The sequence below is a fragment of the Brachionichthys hirsutus genome, unplaced genomic scaffold, assembly GCF_040956055.1.
Source record: "Brachionichthys hirsutus isolate HB-005 unplaced genomic scaffold, CSIRO-AGI_Bhir_v1 contig_694, whole genome shotgun sequence".
In the NCBI taxonomy this organism is placed as follows: Eukaryota; Metazoa; Chordata; class Actinopteri; order Lophiiformes; family Brachionichthyidae; genus Brachionichthys; species Brachionichthys hirsutus.
Window position 1 is genome coordinate 161,517 of NW_027180389.1, and position 22,065 is coordinate 183,581.

Consider the following 22,065-nt stretch of genomic DNA (forward strand, 5'->3'; position numbering starts at 1 on the left):
TAGTTGCAGTTGGTGGCCAAAGCAGAAGGAAACCAAACAGGTGAGAGAGCGCATCACTCATCTTTGCTCGCAGTTATTTCACATTGAACGCTGGAGCTGCCTTGTTCAACACAGAGAAAGCTCTTCATTGCTGCTTTGTTGTGTGAAAATGATCAAATAATCCTACGCTAGTGGCTGATTCATAGCCCTCTAGTAGCACATGTTCACGTTATGAGTGGATGCAGATTCCCAGTTGCGCTGAGGTCACAGTGACCTCTGACACCCATATTTAAAGACATTTTCTCATGATGTTCTTGAGACACCATGCTCACAAGAACGTGGTCAGCAGACACGGCTGTATTAAGCATGTCTGGCAAACCCACCGCCATCCATGGTCCCGTAGTGTATACAAGTGTGCGTTTGACCACCGTCGCATGTCTCTGGAATCCATATTGGATAATTATGGCTGTAGGGGAAAAATCTGTTTCCTGTAACTTTTTAACAACAGCTAATTTTCTTTATTGCTAGTGACAAAAATGCAACACCACAGGCCTCCAGAGAAAAAAGCACTTCACTCAGTTTTAGTCTCTAAAGATAAACAACAGCTGATTAATTCTTTCGTCTTCAGATTCCCCTTATGTCAGCACATGACTAGCAGTTCTAAACACTGTCTGCACATACATGAACGATGAACGTTTTTCACCTGTTGTCAGATGGTAGGAGGGAAAGCAGAGCCAGTGATGACAACTTCCTCCTCTCTGGCTGTGTGATATTGTCCATGCGGTCAACCCACATCTCTATCACGCTGCCCAATAACTGGTCCATCTGATTAAACACATCATGAAGGTACAGAGTGGTAGGTAAAAGGTAAAAAGGTAAAAAATCAAATAAATACATTGCTAAGATGTTAATTTAGATAACAAAAGCAATGTCAAAAATGTCAAATTAATTTTGCCATGTGGAAGACGTTTTTACAGTTTTTAACAGTACACAGGAGGGGACGCTCAACTCTATTGCAGTTCCTTGGGTCATTACACTCAGCCTCATTCAGAATGATTCCCTTTTAACTGGCACTTTGCGGTCATGTCTTTGACAGACATTCAAAGAAACTGTGCTGAGCGGACAGAAACAAAGGGCAGATGGGGAGTCTCACCTCCTGGCTGCACTCAGAGGCCATTTGAGAAAGCAGAGAGGAGAAAAAAGTGGAGTTCTGGAGCAGGACGCGGCCCATGATTCCCAAGTAAGTGGACATCACCACGGGATATCTCTGTACTCACGCACACACACACACACACACACACACACACACACACACACACACACACACAATGAAAGCACAATCACACATGCAGCTGCAGAAATGTAATCAAGGGCAAACACATTTAAATAGGTCATTAAGCATGATACAAGGAAAGAAGATAGATCCACTGACAACACAGAATCAGCACATGACCTTTAATAAAGCGGGATGATCGATAGATGTCACAGTATAATCTTTATAACAATTCATTTTTACATGACAGAAAAGGGCAAACAGAAAGAACATTCTCTTATCAAGTATGTAAAGTTTCATAAGGTTAAATATTTCCATTATTTAGCAAGAAGAGGAAAGGGTGCAGTTCCACCCACAGCTAATATTTGACACATAATCGTACTTTTACTAATTATTTTGTCGATCTCAGTCCAGATTTTTCCAGAAAAGGGTGAAACTCACCTCACCATCCACAATACCTCTGAAGACAGCTGGAAGCAAATGCTGGAACATGTGGGCTCCCAGTATGGGGCTAACCTTTAAAGCTATTTCTACCACCTGCCAAGATACAAAAAGAGGGCGAATGAGGAGCTGCACAGGAGCTGCTTGGTGGAGGTTTGTGCTCTCTGAGCACTTTTCTACTTTTACTAATTGTATGATCTTTACAAACACAGATTATTTTAAAATTAAGAAGTAATCATAGTGTGAGAAAACATGTCATGCATGGGGAAAAAAATGTTGCATTAGGATACCAAATCGAGCATTGAAACAACAGTCTCCAGTTCTTTCTTTCAGGTCGGGTGGGGTGAACGACTAAACACAACAAAGTCAGACAATCAATGGGAAGGACTGACAGTACCTTGAGCACTTGAACCTGTCCCTCATTTGTGATGTCTTTCAGCAGATCACAGAAGGAGCGACACAATGATTCTGCATAGTTCTGTAAAAAACAAAACAAAAGAAAAACAATGAAATGGGGGGAGGTCCCAAACAAGCCGCTGTATGTGACGTAGTGTAAGCTTAAGTGTGTGTCACCTGTAGGAACTCTGTGGCGGACAGGTATATGTAGGCATTAATGATTTGAAAGCAGGTGCGCAGGTTCTCCGGGCTCAACTCTGGAAGAGAACATCAGATGTTTCAGTTCACCAAACTGGAAAAAGGGGATGAATTGATGGGTGCAGACAGAGACAGGGGAAAAGGGCTGGCAATGATGGAGGACAAAGGCATTTTCTGATGAATGGACCTGCTGAACACATTTAGACTACATTATCTGCAGGATGGATGGCCTCATTGGCTTTGTCCACAGAGAGAAAAATCATTAAACGTTGGATTTGCTTTTGGAAATGTGCAACATTTACAGATTGTACTTGCAGAAAACTCATTACTTCATTATAATAATATATACAAACTATCACTAGGGGGGGGGGGACACTCAGGGTATAAATGTGCCAAAACCTTTTGCACAAATTTTCCGACATGCAGAAATTTTGAATACGAACATTCTGGTCATGGGTGGAATGATGTTTGCAGAATCGGGAAAGGATTAGCAAAATAAATCATCTTTCACAATGTTATCGCTCGCTCTAAAATCTGTGAATTTCTGGAAACTATTTTCAACTTGTATTCTGACGGTGTAAAAACTTCCAACTGCAAAACGTAGCAAAGGTGGCAATTTTATGCAAATAACCTGCATAAATGGTCTCTGGGTTTAGCACCAAAACCCCTGAAAATTATTAAGAGGGTGTTCTCATCAAGTTTTGAATGGACACAATTAGAGGTGAGTGGTGGAATGAAGAGGTCCAGTCTGATTGTGTTTGTTAATGCAGAGAATATTAATGCATATGTATGAAATATGTTTTCTCGAACCATTTGCTAGCTACAGTAAGGCAATAAAGACAATGTGTGCCGCAATCTGTTATCTGTAATTGTACAAATTTATTCCAGGGGTTTATTTAGTCAGCATAAGAGCCTACATGAATATTCAAACCTGCAAACATAATGCGGAGCAAAATTACGCTAAACACCTGCACTGTGTGCTGATGTGAGATCAACAGAAGACAATGGCTGCTTTTCATAAGCACATTAGCCACCATGATGTGTGCAAAAAGAGAAACAAGCAGTGACAGAAAGAAAGTCAGACAAGATCGTGTCAGCTTGTGCCCTGAGCATACAACTTCCTGAGGAAAAGGAAAAGTTTAGTTCACACACACGACCAAAATTCCAGCTCTTTTCAGAAACAACCGTTTCTTTTGATTTCAAAAATAAAATCGCCTCCTATTGTTTGGCCCTCTACAACTGTCTTGACGTGCATTTCTGATCAGGAGTGCATGTCCTGCAGCAATAATATCTGAAGGGGTGCTTTGTTTTGTTTTTTGGAATGGCAATACAGAAAGAGTTTATGCCTATAGAGAGTAAAAAACAATGTATTGAATTCTTATTCTGAGCTGGTGGTAGGGTCAGAGGGCTCAGAGCATTGAGGCCCAGACATGATAATACTTTCATCATCTCCTTCCCTCATGATTTCAAATGAACCCCAAGATTCCCAAGTCTGAATAAAAACACCTCGGCAGAAACACACTGTAACTGGTTATTGGAAATAAATTCACAACCATTTCCACATTCGCATCCCTGCGCTTTTTCAGTGTGGCACTAACACAACAGGGACAACGTGGAGAGAGAGATTTACTGTTATTCCCCTCAACGTCTGTATTCCATAAATGCTGGTCTTGCATTTGTTGTTCCACAGTCTGCAATGGGTTGTGATGTCACTGGTGTGATCCAACACCCATTGTCCAAAAAAGGTAAAGAAATTGTACAGTATACTGATATCTATTAATTTTATTACAAAGTCAGACACACGTCATTTTTACAAAGACAAGGAAAGTGAGGACAAAACAGACCCTTCCAAAAGTACACACAGACACACACCCAAACGCACAAACACAATAATTTGCTGTGTAAACAAATAGCCACAAAACCAGCTGCTAAAGCACTGATTAAGATTTCATCAGTACATCCTTCATAGCTCTGGACATATGCTGCACAATCCTCTTGGCTTATGAACATCAGCAGGAAAATGAGCCTCGCAACTGACTGATAACAGCCTCTGGTGTGGCTATAACGTCACAGAAAATCAACCTTCTCCACTTCACCCTGTCCTTTGCATCGTCCTCCCCACCACCAGCCACTCTCATGTCCTCCCTCACTACGTCCATGTATCTGCTCCTGAGTCGACCTTTAGCCATCCTCAGCATACTCAGAATCAGAATCATTTTATTATTTATTCACACCTTGGTTGCAAGCAAAATGTCTTTTGCGCACGACTGACTAAACCTAGAAAGTCATGGAGGCGTAATGCTATATTAGAGTTGGAAGAGATCAGTGAAGCATTAAATGAAAGAGCAAAAATCAGCTTCATCTTCAGACCCGCTGCATGAGGTGTCAGAAGATCAAGTATCAGAAAGCCAAAACAGGCTTGAGTACGAACAGGGCAGTAAACAACACCAAGATACGGGTAATGATCATGGATTATTATAAAATAATATTATAAAAATATCACCCATCCCTGTATTACATATCACCTACAGCTTTTGAGTGGGCAAGACTGGAATACGATGAGTGGGATGTCTCGATTGATCCATGCAGCACATTACCTGGGCAGTTCACGGCAATACCACATATTGAATCTAACAATTTCTTCATAGTGTTCGCCAGCGAATGACGAGGCAGAGCTCTCGCAGTACAGTATCATTGATTACTTGTGGACAGGATTTGACACGTGTCTGTACTGACCAATAATTGTTGAGTGGACGCAATATTTGATCTACGTTACTTGTAATCATGAATTCATGATTTTCATTCATCACTAGCCAATGCATCGTCCTCAGCTGAAATGTGTCCTCGTTCAGAGCGCGGTAGCAGTGATGCAGAGTGCAGCACTAGCCTAGCAATGTAGCCAAGGCAAGGCTCCGGACATTCTAATTAGGGCTGCTCCATATTAGCAGTGATGGAGTGGGGCTTTTTATCAGGCAGACCAGGCCATGCACCTGGCAAGCTGCAACGCCATGCCCATCCAGACAACTTCCATGCCCCACATCCCTACAATGCCCTCCATGGACAGAATAAATAGAGCGCCAGCTGTCCTGGTAAACACTAGCCAAGGATGATGACAGGCCAAAGTTGGACGAGAAGACAAAAGCCAAAATGAATTTACCCTGTCAAATCATTCATCAATGTATGTGTCAATAACTGTATGATTTCTGGAAATGCATTTAATTTTACATTTGGAGCATTCAAAGGGGGCGGCTCGGTGGCGCAGTGGTAAGCACTGTTGCCTCACAGCAAGATGGTCGCAGGTTCGTCTCCGGCTTGTGGCCATTCTGTGAGGAGTTTGCATGTTCTCCCCGTGTCTGCGTGGGTTCTCTCCGGGTTCTCCGGCTTCCTCCCACCTCCAAAGACATGCAGCCTAGGCTGATTAGTGACACTAAATTGCCCGTAGGTGTGAGTGTGTGTGTGGCTGGTTGTCTGTCTCTGTGTTGCCCTGCGATGAACTGGCGGCTTGTCCAGGGTGTCCCCTGCCTCTCGCCCATTGACTGCCGGGATTGGCTCCAGCTTGGGCCGCGACCCGATAGCGGAATAAGCGGTTAGAAAATGACATGGCATTCAAAGGGCTGCATTTTGCTTTCATCAGACCAGATGTGGATTGTCAGGACAGTGTTTACACTGACAAACCCACATAGTAAGCAAGTTATGTGCTTTAAATGTGCAAAACTAACCAGAATATTTGTTTTATTTTTGATTAGCATTTAACAGACAGGCTCCACTCATGTGTTTGAACTCCGAAAATCCGTTTGACTCCCGAGGTATTATAAAACTAATTGTTTTTATTCGGAAACCGAGTTGCTCCACTACACGTTTGTTTCCAGATTTACCAAGATATCTGTGATTGTAGGATCACGTTAGATGTTGAATTACAAGGGAAATCAGAATCAGTTGTGTTGGAATTTAAAACAAAAACAAAACAGATCCCACAGCCAAAAAAAAAAAAAAAACAATTTACTACAAAATAAAACAAAGCAAAGTGGCTAATTATCTTATTTGACAAGGTCAAGTCTATTAATTTATTACATTTGTATGCAAAAACAATTTAACGACAAAATTATTCATATAGTCACCAATTAACCTGAAATTAATCACCGCAGCGCTAATTTGAAACTCTGTTACAGATCGGAGATAAACACCGTCTGTCATCCGTTAAATGGGGAGTTTTCTCCTTCAATCTTCAAATCTCTTTCCATTTTGACCTCACCTTCTTTGAGGCAGCAGCCATACACCGGCGACTTTACCAGATGCACTAAATCTAACAGCTCTCCATTAATCATGCTGAGGCAATGAGGATAGATGCGCTCTTAGTTTTACTGACAGACTAAGAGTTAAATTATTATGTGTCAACTACTACTGCATACATAAGGCTCAGCTTCCTTGGTCACAGAAAGAGAAACAGACTCCACATACCGTAATCAAATCGAAAATAAAAGGTTTGGCATTTTGCCAGTGCTGGGCTCCTTTATGCCTTTGTGCGAAGGATTCCGTGTTGGTCACTGGTCTCAAACTGGTTGTGTTACTCTGTAAAAGCCTCTCTAATGTCTTGCTTTCCCTGTTGAATACAAGATAAGAGTAAAAACAGCCCCTTTCATCTTTCTGTCCATACACGTCTAGGTTCCTCTGACTAAATGTCTGCTATAACCCTTTTTGTCGCTTTGATTTTCCTTTTATTAATGAAAAAAAAAGAAATAATTTACATCCCTAACCTCCGTGCTCTTTAAATTCTTCCTCCGTCATTGACTCCATCTTTGACCATCTGCTTGAAATCTTTACGCGTATGTCTAATGAATTCCCACACACCATATGTGATTAAACATTCCAGGGAGCCAATCGGGTGTTCATACTAGTCCGTCTCACTAATTATGTGCAGAGGCATCAAATCAATACTGTTCCCCATCACACTGAAGGCTATAAACACACACACACACACACACACACACACTTTGGCGAGTGTCCCATGTCCCACTGCTCCCAGGCCTGTGATAAATCATCCAGTCAGTTCTATTCAATGTGCCACCAGTCACAGCTGCCTACAGATGCACAATATTGGCCCTGGTGCCTTGAGGTAACTGCAAAGCCACGAGTGTACTTTTGCATGCAACATGAGCCTGCAGGGATAAAACTATGAAAATAAAATCGATGTCCATCAACTTTGTCTTCCCAATGTCTACATTTCCTTGTTATTTAAAGTGTTTCAGCGCAACGCTGTTGTTCTTTGTGCTTTTCATCACACAGACCGATTGGTGTGATGTATCTTCTGCTAATCTCTGCATTCAAACACACACCTTCATTGCAAAAGGCCATTATTTGACCTCATGCTAACCAAACTATTGTTTAAAATGTGAATTGTCAGTGAATGATGGCTCTCATGAAATAACTGTTTGAGTACAATCCTAAGAGTCACAATGCACAGGCTTTGTGCCAATAAAGAGCCAGATGTCTCACAATTTCATTTAAATAAATAAATCCAGAACAAAAAACCAGTAGGAACTGTGTTTTTTTTGTCCTGATGAAAGAAGGGACTTGAATCTTTCATTTGGTAGGTTCGGTGTTTGCATAGTCATATTACATAATATTCTGTGGGCAAAATGAGCGAAAACTGCTGGAACTGAATGTGTTAAAAAGCTTCAGCAACATTTACCTTTACACCCAAACAATACCTGAGAAATGAAAGTGTCTTTACCTTACCACTATTTTACATAATAATGCCAGTAACGACAAAGTTAATGATAATGAAAAAAGCCTAAATTTACACAAACTAATAGCAATAGAGATCAGCGAAGGTTTTATACCTGCTTACCAAACAAAGGGGACATATTTTGGAAAATTCTGAGCAGCTCTGGGGTTATGGCTGGACAGTTCTCCAAAGTCACCAACCTGTATGGAGATAGAGAGGGATGGAGGAGAGCAGACAGACAGTAGAAATGGGCATAAATGGATAAAAGCAGATTTACAACATTAGTGTAATAAGTATTGGGCGGGAATCAAGCGGATTAAGAGGCAGAACAGAAACATGGGACTGTGGCTTTAAGCTACAAGTTTCGACAGAACTTAAAATGAGGCAGTAAAAGAGAAAAAGGAAGGATTAAAAAGAAAGGCGATGATCGTTATAAGCATCCGGTTTTGTATCAGACTCTTTGTGGCTTTAAGGTGGCACGTGGCCAGAACTATGTTATAAAACGATGCATTTTGCGTTACATGAATTAGCCAGAATGTCAACACCCACCGTGCGACTGTCTATAACATAATTAAAACAAGATGTCACTTCTCACTCATTTGCCACTACTTAATTGCAAATAGTTAGCATTTAATTATCATACATGTGTAAACCCCTGTAGATAGGGCTTCAAGTACTTCAAGGATCTGATCAGCAGAAAAAAAAAGAGGTGAGCGAAAAAAAGACATTTATTAGTAACAGCATACATGCGCAGATGTGCATGTGAGCGTGATCTGAAATGTGAGGGAGAGAATGAGATCACCACATGCTTCATAAATATCAGCTTGACGGAGGAATTTTATAGCTTACATGGAGTGTATACGTGTGTGTGTGTGTGTGTGTAGAACATGTGTACATACCAAAGCTCCAGTCCATCCTCGAGCAAATACACATGTGGCGGCTGGGAAACATCGGTACTCAGCTGGATGACGGGAAGAAGGAAGGGGTATAGATTTTTACTCTCTGCCCCAAGGCCCTGTGGAAACAGAGTCAATGTCAGATTGGGGAACCTGATAATGCAAACGGACCGCTGTTAAGGACGTCCTTTCTTGTGCTTTAGCTTAGCGTCGTGATCTGTGAGCACCATTTGATCAAAGACTTGTGGAAACTAAAAGACAGCAGCGCTTTAACTCATCGCTTCCCACCAACGTGTAACTTTATCATAGCATGCTGTTCCACCAACCACCAAATAGATTTTTTGGTTTTTCCACAGGTCACATATAGCTGCGCGAGGAAGTAATATGATTGGTGCAGTTGGCCAAGCACTGGATATTCCATATCGGCTGCTGCTGTTTAACATTAGCTTCATCACCCAATGGGTTATACACATGCATTTTTGATAAAATCTTCAGACAGCAGACTTGTTTGTGGTTTTCGTTTCAAGGCTGTGACCTTTTCCATATGGATGAGATTATATGGAATTTCTTCAGAAGCAAATGTTCATGTTTTTTGTATATTATGGTAGTTTGTGGTCCTCCACTGGTGTCACTGTTCAGCACTTGTGCGTGTAAGATTAGAAGTTCGAGTCTGGCTGAATAAATATTTCACTCCATTTCAAGCTGCTGCCACTTGTAGCAGGAAGTGTTAAGATGCAGTGTTTCTTTTGCAAGCAACTGTAGAATGGACAAATGTATTGGGCTTGGCAATTGTTTGCTCATGGAGGGGACGTTGGGTCCATTACAATGCACACATGCTCTAAAGCACTTTGAGACAAATCATGCAATAACAGGGCTCTATCTAAATATAATTAGATAAGACTGAATTCACAATAAACCCCACCATTTACTAGTTCTGACTTCACTGTGGTTACTGTAACAGATTAACACAGACAGGAACTAGAGAGAAGTAACTCTCCATCCAAGAAGAGTGCAGACCTCTAAAGCATCCCAGATAACTATAAAAGCACTCAGAGGGCACAGACCTCCGCCAAGCAGCTCATTCCCCTCCTAATTGGATTTACGCCATCCACGTGGTGATCTGGATCATCACCATTTTACAAGATATGATTTTTTTAAAGAACCTCCATTTAAAGTAAATGGGAAAATTTCTTTTTTTTATATCCAAACAAGTATCCGGATCGCTCTCAAGTTAGACTAAGACCCATCATCAGATTTTTTTCCCCATTAAGATCCATCCAGCAGTTGTTCCGTAATCCTGCAAACAAACAGATAAACACTGTCAAAAATAACCTCCTTGGCGGAGGTAATTACTCCGACAAAACACTCAACGCAGTGTGACTGTTAGAAAAATCAGAGACATCCGCAACTGAAAAAGATGAAAGAGCAGGGAGGTTAAAAGATAATTAGAACAGTCATAGCTGGAAGTTCTCCATCAAATCAAACAGCCGAAGATACGAATGGAAAGACCTGTCGTTACACTTACTATCACATCATGCTATAAGAAACTTTAATACAGCTAAACAAATATTAACCCAACCAGTGGTCTAAACATGGTGTCATAAAGGACACCATGTTTATGGATGCAAAACATGCAGAAATTATTAACATTATTGGAATTAATATCTGGGGATGGGCCTCTGTACTTGGGAAACGGCTCTAGGACAACTGTAGGTTTTTTTTAACTTTATTTAACCAGGTAGGTCACTTAAAGAGCCAGTTCATATTTACACTGACGACCTCTCATTCATACACTTTTATGATACAATGCAGGCAGGGTGGATGAAATGTCTTGACTAACGGCACAACAGTGAGAATGACGGGGATGGAGAGGGATTCAAACCGCCAACCTTGATTATTGGACAACCTGCTCTACCGTCTAAGCCACAGCTGCCCCAAAAGGATCCAAGTCAATATCCATGCGACGGTCATGCACATTATAATCATTTGACGTAAGGGATTGAACTCATCCATAGGATGAAATTCTATTAAGAGGATATGAAACAAACCCATTTGTGGCTGATGGAGTAGACGTTGGTATGTCTCTAAGGAAAGGAAGGGAAATGACCAGTCATCCTGACCTCTATAGCACCCCATGGCTTTTAAGTAATGGAGGATCGAGCTCAAGGACAGTCCTGCTGAGAACACATCCCCAGGCCAAAACACCTCTTTAAATGCAACTCACACAATGACACAGTGGTAGATGTCTCAGAAAAACAGATTTCAGTCCATCCATCCACTCAGCTGCACCACCTCGAAATATAAACTAGAAATTTGCCCAGTATTGCTTTTTTCCCCCAAATGGCCATTTACATTTTGGATTTTGTATGCAATGGCTTTCTATTGTTCTTACCTCTATCTGTACCTCTCGCACAACAACATGCACAAAACTATATCAATATGGCGAACACGAAAGGCAGTTCATACCGTTTCAAAAGACAAAATCAAATCACACTTTTTATATTTAAACATTAAAATAAATAAAAATCCACACATCTAAGCCCTCTGTGCAGTAAACCTGCAGTTTTCCCAGATGTGTAATTGTGCTCTGTTAAAGACTGTCCCCATCACTAAATGTTTCATCTCCCACTGTGAAGTGATGCATCAGCAGCCCCGCGAGGAGTTTGCATCTTTCTGCAGACTGAGCCAAGTGCTGCGACACTGTTGAGGAATAGAGACTTTCTTGTTAACTGAAGTTAACAGAAAACCTTCAGTTGATCTTGAGATAAACAGTTGAAAACAAAATATTATCCAAGTGGTCAAAGAAACACAAACAGCCGCCGGCATAGCTAAAAATCTCTTTTCTTGGTAAACACTTTAATCTGGTGTTAAAACGTGTGTAATTATGTCGGCAAATCAATAAGAAATGATGATAAGCTGGGAAATAAAGACAATTCCTCTCTTGTGGCTGCTTTAGCCAGCAAAAGCTACAACTTCAAGTGAGGAGGGATTTTTTCACCCACAGCAACACGTGGATGGGCCAGTAACACCACATTTGCTGCCAGATCGAGTTCAAAACACCACCTGTCCACACTGCAGAACCTGGTAATGCCCCTCTTAATGGGCAATAAACATAATAAACTTTGAATGAAATGAGCTCAACCTACTGAACCATTAAATCAGTTAAGCCTCAGTATTATTCTCTGCAACAGACCTTCACAGATGATTGGAAGTGAAAAATACAAAAAAGCGATTTAACCATACTTTGTGGTTTCCAGTCCATGGCAATTCTACTGATTAGTTTTTGGTAAAAAGGTGTTTCCTTTGTTCAGCGAAGGAAAAAGCAAAACAGCAGCTGTATTCATCTTTACCTGCATGGGGCGCCAGTGTTAGGTAGCCATAATTGTTTTGGCCAGAAGGAACCAACAGTTTGGCAAGTCACGCAATGATCAGTTTGTTCTCTGGAAAATCTACAGCTTGTGTCAATTTCTTTTGACATATTTAAAATGTAGTTAAAAATGATGCTTCACTTCTGCAAGAAAAAAGAAACACTGACTTTCCAAGCTATGCTTGGATAAAAAAAACATTTACACACATGAATAATATCTTCCTTGTTATACATGACAACCCACAAACATTGCAAGTGGTGGATTTTGTTTATTTATCCCCAATGTTTTCTGCTAAGATTATAAAAACAAAAATAATATATTTTGTTAAACCAATCCCAAGCGCGACAGGTAGCAGCCCTGAATAAAGAGAAAGGGCTGCACCATACCTGTACTAGGCGGATAAACGCGGTAAGAATAGCACATCGAAGCATGTTGTGCTCTTCCGACTGCTTCCAGAGCAGGGGCAGATACTGAACCAGACAGCCTACATAGGGCCGGATCTGAAACAGATCACACAGAAAACAATATAAAATGGACTGTATAGTAATAGAACATAATAGAATCCAACAATCTAAACCTGTCCGGTAAAGTCCGTGATTCGAGTTTGTGCAGCGACACATAGACACGACTTCACTTTACAATCTATAAGAAAAGTGTTGAATGATTATCAAGACATATTTGTTTGATATCTAAAATCTCACCTGGATGTTTACCCTCTCAATGACACAGGAGATGACATGGAGCACCTGCATTTTGGTGTCGCACTCAGTCACCTGTTGCAACAACTGGAAAAGCAGCCCGAATATTGACTCAAGGTACTGGTGAGAGATGGAGAGGGAGAATCGAGCTAAATCACACTGGGCACCGTACTAAAAGCACATGCATGAATTTCCAGTGATAAAAGCACTCACAGGAAGGAACTGCTCTGTTCGGAACTCAAAGTCGTCCACAGGTGGTCACAAGTTAAGGGTGTATTCATAAAGGTATGGTTTTTAGCATTGCTATCGAGCTTTACAACATTAAGGACTGGAAGCTGTTATGCTGTGATATGAAGTGAGATTTCAATCAAGAGCAAAGTAAGAAATTCAATGGATTTCTTGTTATGACCCGTTTGAAAAATCAGCATAAATACTAGCCTCATTGAGGAAGGATATTGAGCTTCAGGGTTGTTGCCGTCTCAATCCGAACCTTCGAGGGAAAAAAAGAGTTTATTTTGAAAAAGCATGAAAAAATAAGGCATTTAATATGTATACATACTTTTAATATGTCATAAAAGTACCGGTATGTGGATTGTTTGAAAGTACTTCCAAGTAAAATATTATCGGCAGTGTGAGAGGAATATAGAAACAGTAAATAACGGCTACACCTGGACGTACAGCAGAATTATCAAGCACATTACCGGTACTATAGTTCCATTTTTCATTATTAGCTGTATCATAAAAACAACAAGGCACTAAACACTCCGTACAAATGTGCACTGAGGTGTACATATCCACCAGGGAGAAAATTATTTGACAGAGGAGATTAAAGAACAAAAACACAACAAGGGGAAGAAGAGTGGCTCGATTACAGCTGGCCCTTTTCACATCAAATTTAAAGCACAAAAGCCTCTATGGGGCAATAACACAGCGAGTTTGGGCATGTGCAGTATTTACACCATTGTACTGCATTGTATGTACACTATATATTTGTTATTTACAGCTATATTATTTCCTTTTTGGGGGCTTTTAGCTTTCTTAAATTTTCCCAATAATTCCATAATTAGGTTATCGGGTCTTTTTATGAATCCAGGCAACTCGACGTAGATTACCGTAATATTGTTTTTTGCCGTATACCTTGCATTGCACCTAAAGATACGCTTTTGTAAATCAAACAAATGTATAAGCTGAGCGGAATCTCAGTTCATAGATGAGGTATTTTCAAAAATGTTCCTAAAATAAATTTTTCAAATGAGAAACAAGATTTCAATAAACACTTGATGAAGTTTCCTGATTTCATTTTTAGGCTGCATGATGACGACATTTATACTTTTTATGGCCCATGTGTTTATGAGGCACTTAAAAACAGACTATACAGACAGTACTAATTTCTCTTGTGGCACCATTATTAGATGTTGAGACCAGATAATAAAAAAGGCAGACTTTTCCATGGAATAAGGTGCAACATGGATCTATTTGTCACATCAGTATCATTAGTTGCACAATCTCAAATGTTAAAACTGCAGTTTGCTGATTTCAGCACTGTGAACAGTGTACCCCATTGTAGAGGTGGAGATATGGCATCAGCAAGTATTAGGCTACAGACAGTGACCACAGGTGCATTTTACTGACATCTGAATAAACAGAGATACAGTGAGTCAAGAGGAGAGGACTGACATCAGCCAAATCTAATTTAATGAGGAAAGATAATTTAGCTTTTTGTTATTAAGGCTCCAAGCAATGAATTTATCTTTCTAGAGTCATCTGATTAGTACCTTCTATAATGCGTATTGAACTAGAAAGCAATCAGTGTGTATACCCCCCACCAACCCCTCTATCAGTACAGTTTGGATTTTCTTGATGAGAAGATCGTCTCATCCACAGCCACCTCTTCTGCTTTGCACACAGCAAGCCTATCCCAGCTTGCTATGTGCCAGAGGCGGTGTACACCTTGCACGTGTCGCCAGCCACAGAGATACAACCATTCCACACACACACACACACTCTCATACTCTATGGATAATTTGGAATAATCAATTAACCTAAATTGCATGTTTTTGGCGGTAGAAGGAAAATGGGAGAAAACCAAACCTATGCAGACATACAAACTCATCACAAATAGGAATCAAACCTGACAGTGCTAACCACTACACCACCATGCCGCCCAGTCCTGTTCCAAATGTATGAAATAAATGGATGACGTCACCTGCACCCCATGTACCGGTAACTGATTACCACCTACTTCTGGTCTCATATTCATAATTTCCTCACCCTTACACAATACATCAAGAAACCAGTATGACCATAAACCTCAATCTCTTACTGGAGGAATTAAAATAGTGGCCAAAAAGAGAGTATTTCTTTTTTAATAAAACAAATACAAGGAACAGTTTATTTGGGCACAGGCACTGATTTGAAACTGAAACGAAAACCCATTTAACCAGCATGCATTAAACAACGGTACTCTTTTCTCATTTGACGGATTTTCCAATAAGGAAGGCATCATTATCTCAGCTCGTCTCCTGCTTCTCACATCATCAATAAGTACCTCAGAATACGACAAATCAAGCCTTGTGTGACTGAGCTAGTACTTGATCACTGCACAAATCACTAAGTCACTCTTGTGGACAACTCCTTGTAAAATGCAGAGACTGAAATGTCAGAGACAAAGTATCACCTTTTTATCCATCAGACATAGTAATAGCTGCTTTTCTACCAACAGGAGTTGTTTAGGCCACAGCCAAAATTTTAAAGGGAAAAATAAAATGAACTGCTTCTCCATTTTACCAAATTACCCTAGAAAAACCAACTCTCCAAATATACATTGAGAATCAAACAACTTCCCCCTGGCGCCTCACTAAATATTATGGTTTTGTGTGCAGAACACTGGCAGCATAATAGCTGTGCTGCCATGCTGCGTTTGTGGAGCTGACTCTGCACATTCACAAATAACCCCTTTCAGTCACTGTGAGTCTTGGGTTTTCTGAGGAAGTTGAAAATCCAGTTATAATAAAAGGACTTTGGGTCTGCAACTGCCTTACCACCAAGTCCGGATCCTGCATCAGGCTCAGGATGACTTCGTAGAGTAAAGGCCGAAGGTCAGATTTAAACTTGACGGAAATCCACTGTCCTATCAGCCAGATGACACGTCTGCGGATCAACTTGTACCTGGACAATGGGTGAGAGGAGGGAGCACATATGCGTTACAGTATTTACAATAGAATAGAAATAGAAAGCCTTTATTGTAGCAGGTACACAATGAAATTAGGAGCCCTGCTCCGTCTTTATCTCTCTCCTCCAGCGCATATCACAATTCACACAAAAAAAGGACAATCTAATCCCAATGTAGCTACAGCACTTGCTTCTACTAAAAAAACAACTGGGCCAGTGATTTAAATGATGAGATTGGTGTTCGATTGTAATCAAATGAGTCATAAGAAGTGACAATATGTGTAGTTTTACTGTCCTATTGCTATTCAAACTAAAATTAATCCAGCCCTCTTTCTGACAGTACGCATTTCATTGTGCAAACATATTCCACTGTATTTAAGTCCCCAGAGAAACAGAGAGTAACAGACGGCGAGATTATTCACATTACTTAGTTTTAGTAGAATACTACATGAAGAAAGTGGCTGTTAAGAACGAGCCAGTCAATTATCAATCTTTGTTCAAATATGTAAGTAAAGAGAGGAACATGGTGACCAGTGGCGAAAAATAAAAGTTAAAAAAGGGAAGGATGTTCACACTTCCACACGGCTGAGCGGTGTGTGATATGAATCAAAACCTTTGATAAAGTTAGACCAGGCAGGTAAGTGTCCCTTAGCAACTGCCCTTGTTTGTGTCTGAGGCAAAATCTGTCTGTGAGGAGAGCCTTTGACAGAAGTTGATGGCAGGGGGGGGGAAAGGAGAAATGAGACTACAAGAGCAGGCTGGAGGGGTCACACTCTTGTTGGCGTCCTGTCAGATATCCCACAGGGAGGCAGAGAGTATAGTCTGGGACACAAGCCAGAAGATGCAAAACAATAGCACAACTCGGGACTTGAAGGTAGCAACACAAAAACAAAAAACAATGTGTGTGTGTGAATGGGGGGGGGGGCAAGGAACAGGCTTGCTTGTATAATAGTTTTTTTAATTACAGGTATTACTTTTTTTAAATTAAGTGCAAAGTTTGAAATTTCCCATCACCAACAGCAAACTTGATGCCATCTCGTTATCTTAAAAGCACAAGATGGAACTTAAGAGACCTGGGCTGAACCTCAAAGCCAGTGGAGCACGGAGAACCAAGTGGCCTCCAATTACTTTTGAAGGCAAACAAAGGCCAGACCAATCTGACTTTCAACAAGTTTTATGGAGGCATCAACGTATGGAATGGGTCCAACACGGCAGAGCTGTGATGCCAGTGCCAGCAGACAATGGCCACCGGCAAATTACCCAAGCTCTCTCTACACTGAGGTTCCAAACAACAGCTTGGCAGCAATATACTGGCACTCAGATAACAAGACAGCAATATCACAAATAAATAATCCAATTACAGATAATTATCTGTTGCCAAATTAAAGCTTGATGAAAGAACTCTGCAGGGCAGTTAATGTTTGATTTACCGATCTTCGATACACGGTGCAGTAGACAGCAACCGGAAAATATGTTGAAGATTTTACGGGCTTGAGCACATGCAAAAGGAATCCTGACAATAGTGAGAATTATTCCCGACATCATAATCCATGCAGATTATTATTCATTCATGGCATCATCTGAAGTGACAAAGAGATTGGTGTTTCCAAGTCTATGTATGCAACATAAGATAGCGGCGCAAGGGTGCATGTCTGTGACTGACAAATACAGATTATCTGTTTCAGATGGGGAGACAGCAGCTTGTTTGGTCTATTATTAGTATGCTGGCAATGTGTAAGGAAAGGATGGAAAAGTGGGCAGGAAGGCAGATGGACAGGCGGGTCGACGGGGGGTCAAAGGTTGAGCATGAGTCATTCAAAGAAAACCTGCTCGTCTTTCTGGCTACCGTACGGTCAATCATGGACAGAAGTCAAATTAAAAACAGAATCCAAATCAGCTTTATTGATACGATATAAATCACTGTTCTGCTGCTTCTAGTCATTTTTCCATTTTAGGGTGTAAAGTATGTAGCGGGATTACGGGCAAACTGCTAGAAATAGAAGAAGAAAATCCCTATCACCAAGGGACAGAGTCCTTTAAAAGAGGGACCGACTTTATTCATAAACTCCACTCAACAGGTCAAGCGAAATAAACACAAGGTAAATATGTCAAAGTGTTTCCATGGTGGCCGAGTCTGACAGCAGAATGAACACACTCTGTATCGGTATCTTACTGTTTGTTTAGGTCTGTCGACTCTGAGTTGATACGGGGAGGAGGTTGCCTCCGAGTAGGAGTCATGCTTTTTTTTTTTTCCCCGCTCATGTCTTGTGTGTATCTGTGCCATCAACCGCAATAACCCGCCACAACTAAGAAAGCTGCTTTTGTTCAAGGCAGAGAATTTGACAGCCAGTCAGAATGTGCATTTTCCAGTGAGTGCCCAAGTACGACTGCTTGTGTAATCATCATTCCAAAAAGTGGCAGCCAACTGATTTGTAAAAGCCGCTTACTGGTCGCCTGAGGCTCAGCCGCCGGTTGAAATCACACAAGAGCTTTGCTGACAGATAGTGTTATGATGAGTGTTGTTGCTTCTTATTGCGTGTTACAAACAGACCTAGGTAAGGCTCACACTCACAAAACCTAACCTCGGGATGCGATCACTGAAGTCCGACAGGGAAATAATGACATTTACCAGATGGACTAGAGAAGTAGCGAGGTATTATGGTGCACTATGCTGTTTAGAAATTGTGACGTATGATCTTTAATGTCATCAATAATGCAGATGTTCCTCCTTCCATTTGACTGTAGACTGATTTTCACGCAGCTTAAAAATAACACTTTCACACAAAATGTTGTTGGTCGATTTCGGCTGAGCATTCGATGCAACCTCCCAGATGAAAGTGGTTTTTGAGTAGCACACAAACGTGGATATTGGATTCCCCTACAAACAGACCACAGATATGTGGTCACCCCTCACACATGGAGATCAATGCAGCCTCACGGGGACCGTGTGCCCGGTTCCCTACTGTTGACACGGAACACCCGCAGCTGGAAATCCAGATCGAGAGAACATTTACTCAAAGAAAAGCAGATAATTGGTCAGATCATGCAACTAGAGTTTATTATCTGCTGTGAAGAGGTAAGGCTTTTTCCTTTTATTGCATCTCTCTTCTAAGAATATTGTAGATGTTTAGTACAGTATTGTTCTTGAAATTGTAAATCAAGATCCGAATAAGCAAGAGTATTAATCATTTCAACAGCCAACAGCCAGACATCCAGGCAGAGCGGCATGATGAGGGAATTCTCTGGTTACAGCAACAAATGAAACACCAGTGTGTGAGCCAGAAAACGTGCTTCGAGTGCGGCTCCTGGCAGAATTCAGTAAAGGAACCGTCACACTGTTCCAATACACATTTCTGCCGTGTCACTTGTGTTTTACCTGCTCCGATCAGAAACTGGTCTCTGTGTGGTTCTGTCCAAAAGGTCAACACACACCGTTGGTTCCCACCGTGCAAAGAAGTTAATAAAATGATCGACAAGACAGGAGAAGTGTGAGGCAGGAAGAATGAATTAGTGGTATTAGTCTTCAAGTACCAGAGGAAGAAGCCCTTGAACAAAACAGATCAGTCAAGGCAGCTGACACAGGCCATTAAAAGTAACCATGAGCATTTAGTATAACAGTTAATGGACCCACAATTCCCTGTTACAATCCACCTGAATGCCTTTTGGAGTTGAGAGCAGCGCTGGCAGAGAGAATGGTTCACCTCGACAACCTGAGCAGCTGGCGGAAACATGTCGTCTGCACAGTCAGCCCAGATGCTACGACACTAGCACAAAGTATGGAAGTAGGATCTTTTTTACTTTTTGCTGTTGAATGAATAAAATATATGCAGTCCAATCCAACAACATATAAAACTGCACTGCACAAAAATTATTTTAAATAGAGACAGTGAATTTAAATGGGTTGTTTTAGTGGTTTGATGCTTTATTAAACCGTTTTGGAGACAATATCCACGGATAAATTAGGACACTGTGGAATAGGGGACTTGCTAGGAAATCGCTGATGTATTTAGTTGGGGGACGAAGATGCATCGTGTCGAGATCAACAACAGGAACATCAACAGCACTTTAAATGGTCTGTCTTCCTCCACCTGAAGTCTGTGAATGCATGTCAAAACTTTGGATGACTTTCTAAACTTAATTAGCTCAGCAGGTATATTTCTCCAACATGAACATTCCTTTGACTAATGCATTCCAGTGGGCGTTGAAAATGATATAGAATTGTGACGGGAGATAAAACATGATGACATACCGACCGCGTGGATGAAGGCATAATTAGGCAAAGATGCATTCAGCCAAGTCTGAGATCATATGTACACTGACACAGACAGGAGGAAAAACAGCAAGCCGCTAATTGCCCCTTTAAATGATATCATTAAAAGTGATGATTCTGTAACATCCGTAGTGAATCCACATTCCCATCGCATACGCCTCTTCAAAAGACTGTGGGAACGTCTCAAAATCAGACAAACACAGCCGGACTCAGCACAGAAAAATCAATGGGAGTTGAAAAGTTTATCTCCTGCAATTTATATAATCAGCCTTGACTTTAAAGCTCAAAGTAAAGCTAAATCCTCTTAGCACCAAGCAGTAGGTTATAATCTATGGAGCTCTGCACTTAAAGAACATGATTTGGCATATAGATTCAGGGGAATTACTATTTCTCCTTTCACATTTCCCTAAAGACAAACTCTTCCATTGAATGACATCCTTTTTTAAACATCAATATAACAAGGAGGTTTTATTTTAAACGCATCTGTAAATGTAATTTCTTCTAAACGCTTATTGGAGTAGTTCTACTTCAGGATTTGCATTTAATAAGCAAAGAAACTAAATAAAGGAACTCCCATCACACATTTTAAAGCAGAGGAAGAAGCTAAAGCGACAGAGCCAGGGCATTCTTTGTTAGTGGGAGGCCGGTTAATACATCAGCTATAGTCACGCACCACTATTTTATGATAAGGCCCAATGTGCATCCTTAATTTTGCCTATTTATGAATTAATTCTGTTCAAATCGAAAAATGTTCACGCATCAAAAGGAGTGTCATAGTTGTGTGAAGCAAACGTACGTACAAAAAATAAAAACAAAAAATAGATGCCCCAGGAAAAAAGTGGAGGGGTTATTCACACCTGCACTATGTGGAAAAAGAGTCCACGTGATCATCACTCTGACGACATCAACCGCCTGAGTGGCCGACCTTTGGAGTGCCGCAGGGGTTCCTCTTTTGATCATCTTGGGGTCGATGTGTGCCGGGCACTTCCTCTTCCTATCACTCTCACCGGCTGTGCTTTCCCAACCTCACCTCTCGCCTTAACTTTCCAAATGCTTTCATCTGTAAGATAACTGCTTATTGCTACCGCACGTGTTTTACATTTTTAAACAGCCTGTTTGAACAACTCTGGTGGTGAATATCTGGGCAGAGGTTAATACCTGTAGTCAGTCCATTCACCACCACTTACATCTTAAACCGAGCCTGCTCCAGCATGGGGCTCTCCAAACATTCATTCACATGCTGATGCTATTTTGTCCACTTTGAGCAGGTAATTTGGGATTCTGTAGTTTGTATACTTCACAACACTGTAAAACGTTAAATAAAGAAAACCGTGTCACACTCAGACGTTACCTGTAATGGCCGACTTGTAGCTCGTTAAGAAGCTGATTCTTGAACCACTGGTCAAAATCCACATTGTCAAACAGTTCATAGGCCGCCAGTCCAACTGCATTGTATGCTGCACACAAAGCATCACAATCATATATATATATATATATATATAACAATAGTAGAACATCAGATTTACAGGATTGCAAATGCTAAACCGTAAAAAAATTATCTGCAGTGACTAGTAAGAGTACTTAACTTTATGAAAGAAAGTAAACACATACAACAGTTTATGTGTTTTAAAGATACCTACTCTGCATCCA

General features: G+C 40.9%; 1 protein-coding gene across 1 annotated transcript in view; it reads right to left on the minus strand.

Annotated features, from left to right (window-relative positions):
• Nucleotides 1–22,065, minus strand: part of LOC137914467 (importin-11-like) — a 59,546-nt gene that overhangs the window by 18,422 nt on the left and 19,059 nt on the right. Inside the window, exons 14-26 of the mRNA XM_068758004.1 lie at nucleotides 21,767–21,872; nucleotides 16,016–16,142; nucleotides 13,431–13,464; nucleotides 13,188–13,228; nucleotides 12,978–13,094; nucleotides 12,663–12,776; nucleotides 8,912–9,027; nucleotides 8,136–8,212; nucleotides 2,267–2,346; nucleotides 2,091–2,171; nucleotides 1,694–1,789; nucleotides 1,133–1,246; nucleotides 683–804 (exon numbers count right to left, since the gene is read on the minus strand). Coding sequence (XP_068614105.1) covers nucleotides 683–804; nucleotides 1,133–1,246; nucleotides 1,694–1,789; nucleotides 2,091–2,171; nucleotides 2,267–2,346; nucleotides 8,136–8,212; nucleotides 8,912–9,027; nucleotides 12,663–12,776; nucleotides 12,978–13,094; nucleotides 13,188–13,228; nucleotides 13,431–13,464; nucleotides 16,016–16,142; nucleotides 21,767–21,872 — 1,225 coding nt within the window. The remainder of the gene's footprint in view (nucleotides 1–682; nucleotides 805–1,132; nucleotides 1,247–1,693; nucleotides 1,790–2,090; nucleotides 2,172–2,266; nucleotides 2,347–8,135; nucleotides 8,213–8,911; nucleotides 9,028–12,662; nucleotides 12,777–12,977; nucleotides 13,095–13,187; nucleotides 13,229–13,430; nucleotides 13,465–16,015; nucleotides 16,143–21,766; nucleotides 21,873–22,065) is intronic.